Source organism: Mesoplodon mirus, assembly GCF_964341445.2.
Source record: "Mesoplodon mirus genome assembly, chromosome: 2".
NCBI lineage: Eukaryota > Metazoa > Chordata > Mammalia > Artiodactyla > Ziphiidae > Mesoplodon > Mesoplodon mirus.
The window spans coordinates 124346442-124356180 of record NC_138977.1 but is presented as its reverse complement, the minus strand read 5'-3'; the positions used below and the strand labels follow the sequence as shown (position 1 = coordinate 124356180).

The 9739-nt window shown below is 67.0% G+C and overlaps 1 protein-coding gene across 1 annotated transcript; it reads right to left on the bottom strand.

Moving 5' to 3' along the window:
* Window positions 1-1704: 1704 nt before the first annotated feature.
* On the bottom strand, window positions 1705-7902 carry NAT8L (N-acetyltransferase 8 like; the record flags this gene model as incomplete). Its single annotated transcript, XM_082642096.1, has 3 exons — window positions 1705-3932; window positions 6013-6177; window positions 7527-7902. The coding sequence occupies 3 exons, from the start codon at window positions 7900-7902 to the stop codon at window positions 3565-3567; spliced, it is 909 nt and encodes a 302-aa protein (XP_082498222.1). The 3' UTR covers window positions 1705-3564.
* Between the last annotated feature and the right edge of the window lie 1837 nt (window positions 7903-9739).

The window sequence follows — 9739 nt, the reverse complement described above, 5'->3', positions numbered from 1 at the left end:
TCGGCCAGAGGGCCACCAGCACAGGTACACAGCCTGTGGCCAAAATGATTCACAGAAGCGGCTTCAAACAGACACAGGAGCAGCAGGAACACGGAGGACATGGCCAGGGAAAGGCAGCAGGCTCCCAAGGCCTGGGGGCCACTGTCCAGCCGTCCCCCAGACACTGACGGGAAGGCGGCCCCAGGGATGTGCCCAGCGCCTGAGGACGGGCAGAGACCCACATCCACAAGTGTCAACATGCCTCCCAGAGGCCAGAGCCAGGCCCTGTGGCCCAGAGAGCCTCCTAAGCACTTGCCCGATGCCAGAGGGGCCACCTGAGAAAGGACACCCAGAGCAGGGTAGGGGCCGCCCCAGGACCGTGTGGCCTCCCAGCCCAAGCCTTCTGCCCCCCGTCCCTCCCCAATTCCACCCAAGGGCAGCAGGGGGAGACCAGGCCGGACACGATGGAGGTACCAGGTGGGAGACACTGCCACGGCCCTTCCTGGGGCCGGGCCACCTGGCTGGCCTCAACACACACACACCACCCACCCTGGCTGCCCATCCTCGGAGGCCAGCTGTCTGAAGAGCCCATACCTGGGCAGGGGGAGCTACCCCTGGGACAGCCCGCCAGCCACATGCCAGGACCCTGGTGGCACTGGGCCATCCAGAGGTGCTGGAGCCTTCAGCTGCCCTGGATCCCACTGCCTGGAGGTGCCCATTGGGCCTGTGTTCCAGGTTCATCTAACGTAGACATCCTGAGCGCTCTGCCTTCCGCTTTCTGCTCCAGAAACAGACAACAGAAGCCCTGGAAGCCCAACCCCTGAGCACAGGTGCCGGGCCCAGGGCTGGCTTTCCAGTCTGGGGAGGCCCAGGAGCCAGTAGGGAGGGGAGGGGGCCCAGGGCTGCCCAGTGCAGAGAAGCTGCCCAGACACATCACTGGGCAGGACCCCAGGAGGACGCTTCACAGAGGTAGAAGAAGTAACATCAGAATTTCTACAAAGGTATAAAATTCACATCTCAGTGCATGTTTGTGGAGCAGTTAGCTCCCAGGCTGGAGGAAGGACGGGAGACCTGCGCCCCGTGCTCCTCAGGAGCTCAGGAGCCGCACGCTGGCCGGGCAGGGGTCCTGACCTGGGCTCAGCATGCCCCCAGCCTGGGGCACATGGGTGCCTCTGCCCACCTCAGGGGCCAGGCAGCAGCTGGACAGCAGAGTTCCGGACACATGGCCACCCTGCCACACCCCTCCTGGCACTCTCCTGGCAGCAACAAGAGGGCATAAGGAAAGGTCAAGAGCCCAGCCAGCACCCACCACCCTCTGGGCCACCGACTGGGGCGTGGGGAGGACACAGCATCGACAGACACCAGCAGGACAGGAGGGGCCACACCACTGCCAGGAGCAACACCAGCGAGGCACTTTGGTCGATGCCAGGAGACGTGGGCAGTCCCGGGGGCTCCAGCGGCCCCACCCACGTGCCCCACCCCAGGGACGGGAGGTCCAAAGGCACAGGATCAGAGGAAGCTGGCAGCGTCCCAGTGCCACCACCTGACACCTGACAAGACACGACCCACCACGTGGACTTCACGGGCCCCCACCTGCCCTTCCCACCCGGCCAGGCCTCAGGCCAGCTGCAGCCCCAACTCGCCCCATGCCAACTAAGGCCACCCCAAGCCGACACCGAACCAAACAGAAAGAGGAAAAAGGCACAACTGTTTGTTTTCCATTTTGCTAAAACACTTTACGTCTGTCTGTATAATCCAGATTAACAAAATCTGAGAGCTGCAAGAAAATAGGGTGCCGATTTCTGTACAGTCTACAAAATTCCCATCCCCGAGTAGGGACCGGGCGCCACCAGGGAGAAATGTACAGGGGAGCACGGGGTCTGTACAATGTTCTGCAAATATCTCAGTTGCTGACAGCACAAAAGGCCCCTCAGGAAACTAGGCTTGTTCCGTCCATCTGCTTATTTCCAAAGCGCCTCTTTAAGAATGCTCCCTCCACGGTCCCGCACATGGGACCCAGCTCAGTGGCCCGTGACGCCTGCCACTTTCCCCTCCCCCAAATCCCCAAATAAGGGGGTCTTGTCGGGCATCTCTGCCCCCCTGCCACCAGGCGAGGTCTGGGCTTACAGCTGGACATGCAGGCACTGCCAACCACCACCTTCCTCTCCCCCTCTGGGCCGCCCCCGCACCCAAAGGCCGCTGCCTGAGACCTCAAGAAGGAGAGGGTGGAGGCACTGGTCCCCCAGAGCCTCCTGCCCTGGAAGGCCACCAGGAACTTGCTCCCATCCTGCCCTCCGTCCTGCAACACGAGAGCTCGACAGAGGTGGCCCGGAGCCTCCTCGCAAAGCAGGAATGCTCTTTGGGGGGAAATTATGTTAAGTCAGGGTCTCCCTCCAGATTCCAAACTGAAACCCTCCACCCACCCGGCCACCCACCCCACCCAACTGGGCCAGAAATAGTGCATTCTAGACCACACAGATGTGTGTGTGTGTGTGTGTGTGTGTGTGTGTGTTAAGGTATAAACTACCGTTTTGTCCCAAGAATTAAAGTCATGCAGAGTGCTATTCTGTCTAAATAACTTATTAAAAAATAGGTCGGCTTCAGGCTGGGAGAAGCTGCGGGCTCAGTGGTGCAGGCAGCAGCCTGGGTTGGTAAGATTCACAGGACAGAGCCCGTCAGCCGCAAGGCAGGAGGTCCTCAGGGAGGTCTGGGGGAGGCCACCAGGATCAAGCTGGCACTGGGGGAGAGATGACCCCATGACTGCCTCCTACCCTGCTCTCCTGAAGGGCCCTGACCACAGCTGTACAACATGTTGCCATGGGAACCACACCTGGGCGATGCCACCCATCAGCAAAGCCCGGGCAAAGGAGGGGCAGGTACCAAAAGGAAAGACAGGTGATCCGATGTCAAAGCAGAGCTGAACTGGGTGAAGCAAGGGGCAAGGTGGACAGTCAGGCCTCCCAAGAGGCTGGGGGTGGGGGCGCTCACCAGTCTGGGTCCAGTCCAGGCAGGGCAGGGGGCGGGAGGCTGTGGGCATGCGGCATGCTGCGGCCAGGCCACATCCTCAGCATGCACAGAGCAAAGTGGGCCCGCAGCCAGCTCAGCGCCCCGTGGGGCAGTGGCCGACCGGTGCAGCAGGCCACGCCTGCTGGGGACTGATGGCTGAGCCACCGCCTGGCTGGTGGCCAGGGGTCTGCTGAGCGGGGGCCTCGCTACAGAGGCTCTGTGCTTGGTGGGCAAGGCTGGGCCCACCCCCACCCCGGGGGTGGGCTGGAAGGGGCCCCTCGCGCCAGAGCCGGGCAGCTGCGTGGGCTCGCGGTGGTCCACGCTGTCACTCCTCAGGACGCGGCCCCGGCAGACTGGGGAGGGCAAGGTGCGTGGCTGGGAACAACCCACCTCGCCAGGTGTTACGGATGAGCAACGGCCCCGCACCCCCCCAAGAACCAGCCAAAGAACCGTGTGGTGCCGAAAAAGGAAAAACCCAACACAAACGCCAAGGTGAGCGTCTGAAAGCAGCCCGGGCGGCGGGCAGGAGGGCACAGGTGGATGGGGCGGTGGGCGGGACAGCGGGCAGGTGGGTGGCGGTCACTCCTCGCGCAGCTGCAGGCGGTAGCGGTGGTAGCGGACCTGGAAGAAGAGGCGCTCGGCCAGCGAGAGGGTCATGCCAGGCATCACGTAGCGGTCACTTGAGCCCATGTGCCTGAAGCCCAGCGACTCGTACAGCTTGTGGGCGGCCACCTTGACGGCTGTCGTGCCTAACACTACGGCAGAGTAGTTGTGCACCAGGGCGAACTCCAGCACCTTACGGCCCAGCGCCTTGGCGATGCCCTTGCCACGGAAGCGTGAGTCCACCGACATGCGCAGCAGCTCCACCGTGTTGTCCGCCGCGTGGGCTCGCGCTGCCACGATGCCCACCACGTTGCCATCCAACACGGCCACCCAGAAGCAGGAGCCTGCGGGGAACGGGGCGGTCAGGGCCACTGGCGCTACTGCATGACACAGCCACCCCGGCAGAGCCCTCTGGGCAGAGGGAACCAGGCCCAATCTGCCTGCTGCCTGCAGCAGCCCTGGAGCCACCCTGACCCTGGGCCTGAGGCTGGGCAGCCAGCCCTGTGGTCAGGCCAGCCGTCCCCACCCCCGGCCCAGACCAATCGCGGCTCCACGCAGGGCAGGAGGAGGAGGAGGAAGACCTCAGGGAGATGAGGGAGCAAGAGGGACAGAGGGATGAAGACCAGAGGGGAGAGGCCTGCAGGGCACAGGCCACGGGGAGAGCCATCTCCTCTGGGGACCCAGGGCCAGGGGCTACAGGAGGCAAGTCCAGGGGGCAGTGCCTGCTCCGAGGAGCCCAACCTGCACACGCCGTACCCGCGGCCACGCCAGCCTCCACTGCCATGTTCTCCCACCAGCCACCCCCCAGGCCCCCGCCCCAGCCTTGCTCCTGCAGCAGCCAAACCCTCCCCGGCTAACGCTCCTTCCCCGGACCCCCACCCAGAAGAACTCTTCACTCTACCGCCTTACGCCTGGGGGTCCCCCTCTACCACATCTGGCAACGTGGCCCCCATCAGGCCGTCGGCTCTGCCAGGCAGTCTCCGGTCTCCTTCACCGTCAGACCCCGAGACTGAGACCGGGCACGTGGCCTGAGCTGGGGAAGGAGCTGACCGCCCCCTCCACCGGCGGACCTGCCCACTGTCCGGGAGTTCGGGCTCTCCCCACTTGCCCAGGCCCAGGTCAGAGGTCAGCACAGTCCTGGGAGCCTCGTGCCTCCCCAGGCCTCGGTTCCCCCGTTGCGGGAGCAGCTCCCACGAGTCCAGCACGGCCCCACCAGCCGCTGTCCAGCCTCTCTGCCCCTGTAGGATCTTCCTGCACACCCACCAGACATCTCAGGAGGGGCGAGCAGGGCCCTGCCCCCCATGTCACACCCAAGGACACTGCACTCCAAAGAGGGCAGGGCCACGCTGGGCCCCAACCCCTCTTCTGCTCCTGCAGCCTGGGCTTTGATGCCCGGTGGGTCTCACGCTTCTGTCCCCTCCCGTCCTGGGGGGAGCCAGGCTGAAGCCAGAGCTCCATGGAGGCTGATAAGATGCTTTGTTTGGGCTTGGGAAAGGGTCAAGGAGAACCAAAGGTGCCCAAGGCCAGCCAGGCAGCCTCGGGGCGGGGAAAAGACCAACCACCAGAGCGCAGGAGCTGGCCGGGCCAGAGCGCGTCACCCCTGTCCCGGGATGCCTTGCCTCTCTTGTCCCCACTGCCCTTCCCTGGCACTCACCAGGATGCTGCTAGACCCTAACCAACCAGGGGCACTCTGTCCCTCTCCTCAGGGACCTTCCTGCACCTGGAAGGCCCTCATGCCCCAGCTCCAGGCATGGAGAAAAGCAGGACCCTGCCTCCCAGGACCCACCCTGCCTCAAGGCCAGCCTGGAGAGTAAAGAATGGCTCCAGACCAGGTCCCAGCCCCTCCCTCTACAGAAGGCCAGGGCGAGACCCTGGGCTTACTAAGTGGCCCAGAGACCAGAAGTGGGACCCCTGTTCTCCTAGGGTCCTCATTCCCCCAGAGTGACCTCTGCCCTCTCCCCACCATGTGATCCTCTGCCACACAGGTCCCTAGCATTCCAGGCCGGCCCAGGATCCAACAAGGCACGCCCAACAGGACCGGAGAGAGGTGAGAAAGACCCTCTTCCCCCCATGAAGCACTAGGGCAGCACAAACAGCAGGGCCAGGACACCATGGCCCAGGGCCAGCTCAGGCCACTCAGAGCCCTGCCCTCAGAAGACACAGGACGGAAGCCCGGCCATACTCAGCGGAGAGGGCCTAGTCCTGCCAACCCCAGCGCCTGCCAGCCTGCGGCCAGAGCCCTTGGGCACCCAGAAGGCTCGGGTCACGGGGGTGCCCCAGCCCAGGCTGACCTGTGCCCAGCCCCTGCCCCAGGCCCGCCCCGAGGTTGCTGCGCTGGGGGCAGCTCTGCCAGAAGGAGGGGCTGGGGAGGAGGGCAGGAGGGAGAAGGGGGGAGGAGGAGTCCAGAGACCCCCGGGGACTCACCAGGGGGCTTCATGTAATACTGCTCAATGTCGGCCATGTCTGTGTGTAGCGCGCAGTCCAGGTAGGCGAGGACCACCTTCCGGCTGTAGTAATAGCGCAGGCCCAGCAGCCCTGCTGGCACCAGGCACGTCAGCAGCAGCGAGCGGGTCAGGGCAAAACAGAGCGCTGCGGGGAGAGGTGGCGCCCGGTGAGTGGTCGGTGGGGCAGAGCCTGCGGGGATGGCCCCACAGACCAGCGCGGGGGAGACGGACCCAGGCCCACCAGCCCCCTGGTAAATAAGCCAGTTAGGGACATGCGCAGAGGAGAGACCATGCCAAATACGCCAGGCCTGTTTTCTCCGGAAGAGCAAAGAACATCACAGCTGCTCCTTCTACTTTTCCCTATTATCAAACTTCTCACCATCGGACACGTTACCTTTATAACCTGACATCATAGGATTTCTTAATATGCTGAGCACCGCAGTGGCCTCTCGGCAGGCTGCCCTCAATAGCTGGCGGGCACAGCCCAGGACAGGGCTACTGAGGGGTGGCCCCTGCCCATCGCCCCGGCCCGCTAGCTGGGGAAGGGGCTTTGTCCACAGCCTGGCCCACACGGGGCGGGGCGGGGGAGGGTGCCAAAGAGCTGCCTGGCCAGGCACCTGCAGGCCGTCCCACCCTTGGGAAGTGGGGGCCCCGCCTTCCAGCAGGAGGGCCCCAGCCAAGAGCCCTCCCTGGGCCAGCCTCTGGGTGCTGCGAGGACAGGGGCCAGGGGGAAACTGCTTCCAGCCTAGGCTACCGGGATGCAGACGTGCCTGCAGTGAAAGTGCCTCTGCTGCGTGACCTTGGGAAAGTCCCACCCCCCAGCCTCAAGCTCCTCACTTCTGAAATGGGGAGAACCACCCTCTCGCGACAGAGCCTCAAGGGGCAAAGCCCCAAGGCCCCTGTCGGGGCCGCCCACCGTGAGGGCCCACTGCCCCTCGCTCTGCATCCTCAGCGCACACCCTCCCCCGGAACCCCAGGGAGCCGGCTGTCTTCCCCTCATAAATTAGCGCTCAGAGCCGCCGAGGCAGCCTCCCCCGCCCCACGGATTATATATAGTTACACGCGCCAGGCGCTGGGCCTCGGCAGCGGGCGCTACCTGCCGTCACCCCGCCCCCACCAGGGATGACCAGGAAGGGGACGCAGCTGGAGACCCCAGTTCCCCGCCCGCAGCCCCTGCACCTGGCCCGCACTGGTTCCCACGCCCCCGCCCGGCGCGCCTTGGCCGGGAGCCCGGGCCGGCCCCAGCGCTGGGGGCCACCTCGCCCCGGGCCTCCGCAGAACGCGCGGGTGCGTGTCCGCGCGCGTACGAGGGGGGGCGGGGGTCCGCTTCCGTCCTAGGATGAGGCCCCGGCCCGAGGCGGGGGCGAGCGGGCCGGAGGAAGTCCCGCGCGCGTCACCAGAGGGCCGGGCGGGCGCAGACTGCGGCAGGTGGGGGTGCGCCCGGCCGGCCGCGGCCCCGACCCCGCCGTCCCCGCGGGGTCCCCGCGCACTGACCGGCCAGCAGGGCGTAGAGCAGCTGTGTGCGCGGGTGGTGCCGCAGGCCGCGGAAGGCCGTGTTGGGGATGCGCTCCATGATGCCGTCGTAGAAGATGCGGCGCGCCGCCTCCTGCTCCGCCGCGCGGATCTCGCGGATGTACACGCCGCGCCCCTCCGGCAGCTCCGCGCCCCCCGTGCCGCCGAGGGGCTGGGGGCCCGGCGCGGGCGGGGGCGCGGCGGGGGCGGCGGCCGGCCCAGGAGCGGCGGGCAGCGGGGGCCACATGGCGCCGGCGGCGGCGAGCAGCGCGTCCTTCTTGGCCCCCGGCAGCGCCTCATGGTCCTCGGCGGCCACGATCTTCGTCTCGCAGACCATGTCGGGAGGCCCACAATGCATGCACCCGGCCGGGCGGCGCAGCGCAGGGACGCGGGCCGGGCTGCGGGCGGGCTCAGCCCGGGCCCAGGGCAAGGGCGCGGCGCCCTCGGACCCGCGGCGGCGGCGGCAGCGGCGGCGGCGGCGGCTGTTCAGGAGCGCGGGGCGGAGGCGACGGGCGGCCGGGGCGCGCGCAGGGAGCTACGCCGCATTTTGGAGAAGTATTTATAATGCAGCGGCGCCGGTGCAGTCGCGGCGCCCGGGGTCCCGCAGGGTCCTAGCGTCCACTGCATTGGCTGCCGGGGGTCACCATGTGATCTCGAGGGTGGGAGCAGACGCCGCCTCCGCGCCCGCCCGATGGCACACTTGGTCGCTGCGCGGCGGCCGGGCGGGGGCGGCGCGGGCGGCCCGGGGAGCGACGGAGCGGCCGAGCCCCGCGAGGTGGCCGGGAACGAGCGAGCGAGCGAGCTTGCGGCCGGGGTCCCGGCCCGGAACGGGCGCTCCGCGGGCCTCCGGGTTGGGCGCCTCCCGCCTGGCCCCTGCGTCCCCGCGCCGCCGCCGCTCAGCGCGGGCCTGTGAGCGCCCGGACCTGGGGCCGCGCCACCGGAGCCCTCAGCCCTCGTCCTCCTCCTCCTCCTCGGCCGCCGGGCGCTGTCACGGAAGCATCTCCATCTCCCGCCCCTTTGTCTGAACGCGGCGCCTGGCCGGGGTCCTGGGGAGGGGGCGCCCCGGCTTCCCCCGACCGGCGCCCCTGGGAACCTGCGCCCGGGGCCGCACGGACTGCAGGCGCGGGGACGCTGTCAGAGAGGGGTCTGATGCCCACGTCGCCCGCAGCCCAGCGCGTCCCCACGCAGCGCAGTACGCCCCACTCGGATACCGGATCCCCACCGCCAGCGCGGGGATGTGGGACCCACAGGACCCATCCCGGCTCGGCCCCCGCCCTCCTTGGTCCGCGCATGCGCCCCACGATCTCGGTGCAGGTGCAGGGGGGGCTCTCGGCGCGTGCTCCGGGTCCCTGCGAGCCCTACCCGCTGAAGCTGCGGGCTGGGGGCAAGGGGGAAGGTGGAAGTGGGAGGACAGGTAGTCCCAGGCCCGCCCCCAGCACTTTACGAACCCAGCCCCCTGCATCTCAGAATCCCCTTCCCCGCGTCGCCCCAGTTCTCCGCAGGTGACCCCCACAGGGCAGCCTGGAGCTGAGCTCATACCCGCGCAGGTGGAGATGAGGCTTAGGGGTCCAGGCCTGAGGACCCTCAGCCCCCGTTGGGGCCCAGCGAGGCAGCTATGGTCACCTAGAGGACAGGAAAGGGACTACCCCTCGCGGCGTCGCGCTGAGGGACCCAGGCAGAGTGAGAAGAGGGAGGATCCCGGACCCAGGAGCTGATCTGGGCCACAGGCCGGACCCTAGCGCTAAGTCGTAGGGGGAGGGCCAGCCAGCTGGGAAGTCACCCCCACGCTGTGCTTCGGAGATGCCAGGATTTGTCTGGGCCCAGATTGTGACCTTCCAGGAGAGCCAAGGGGGACCACAGAAAATCTCAAAGGCACTCATCCATCCATTCAGAAACCCCTCCACGTGCTGCCTGGGGGCCGAGTGACACTGACCAGACACAGCGGGACTAGGCTCTGAGGCGTCCTGAGGATGGCCAGCTGGATGGCAGGAAGCATGTTCGATCGGAGAGGACAGCATGCAAGGGGTCCAAGAAGGAAACACCCAGAAGCGGGGGGGGGGGTGTGGAGGGGCGGTGATGGCAGCTGGTGGCCTGGAGGGGTCAAGGGGCTTCCAAGAAGGCGAGGCTGGGCTCAAGTGCCAGACCAGGGGTCAGGAGGACACTCTTATGCTCCCTGATGCGGGCCAGGAGGGAAG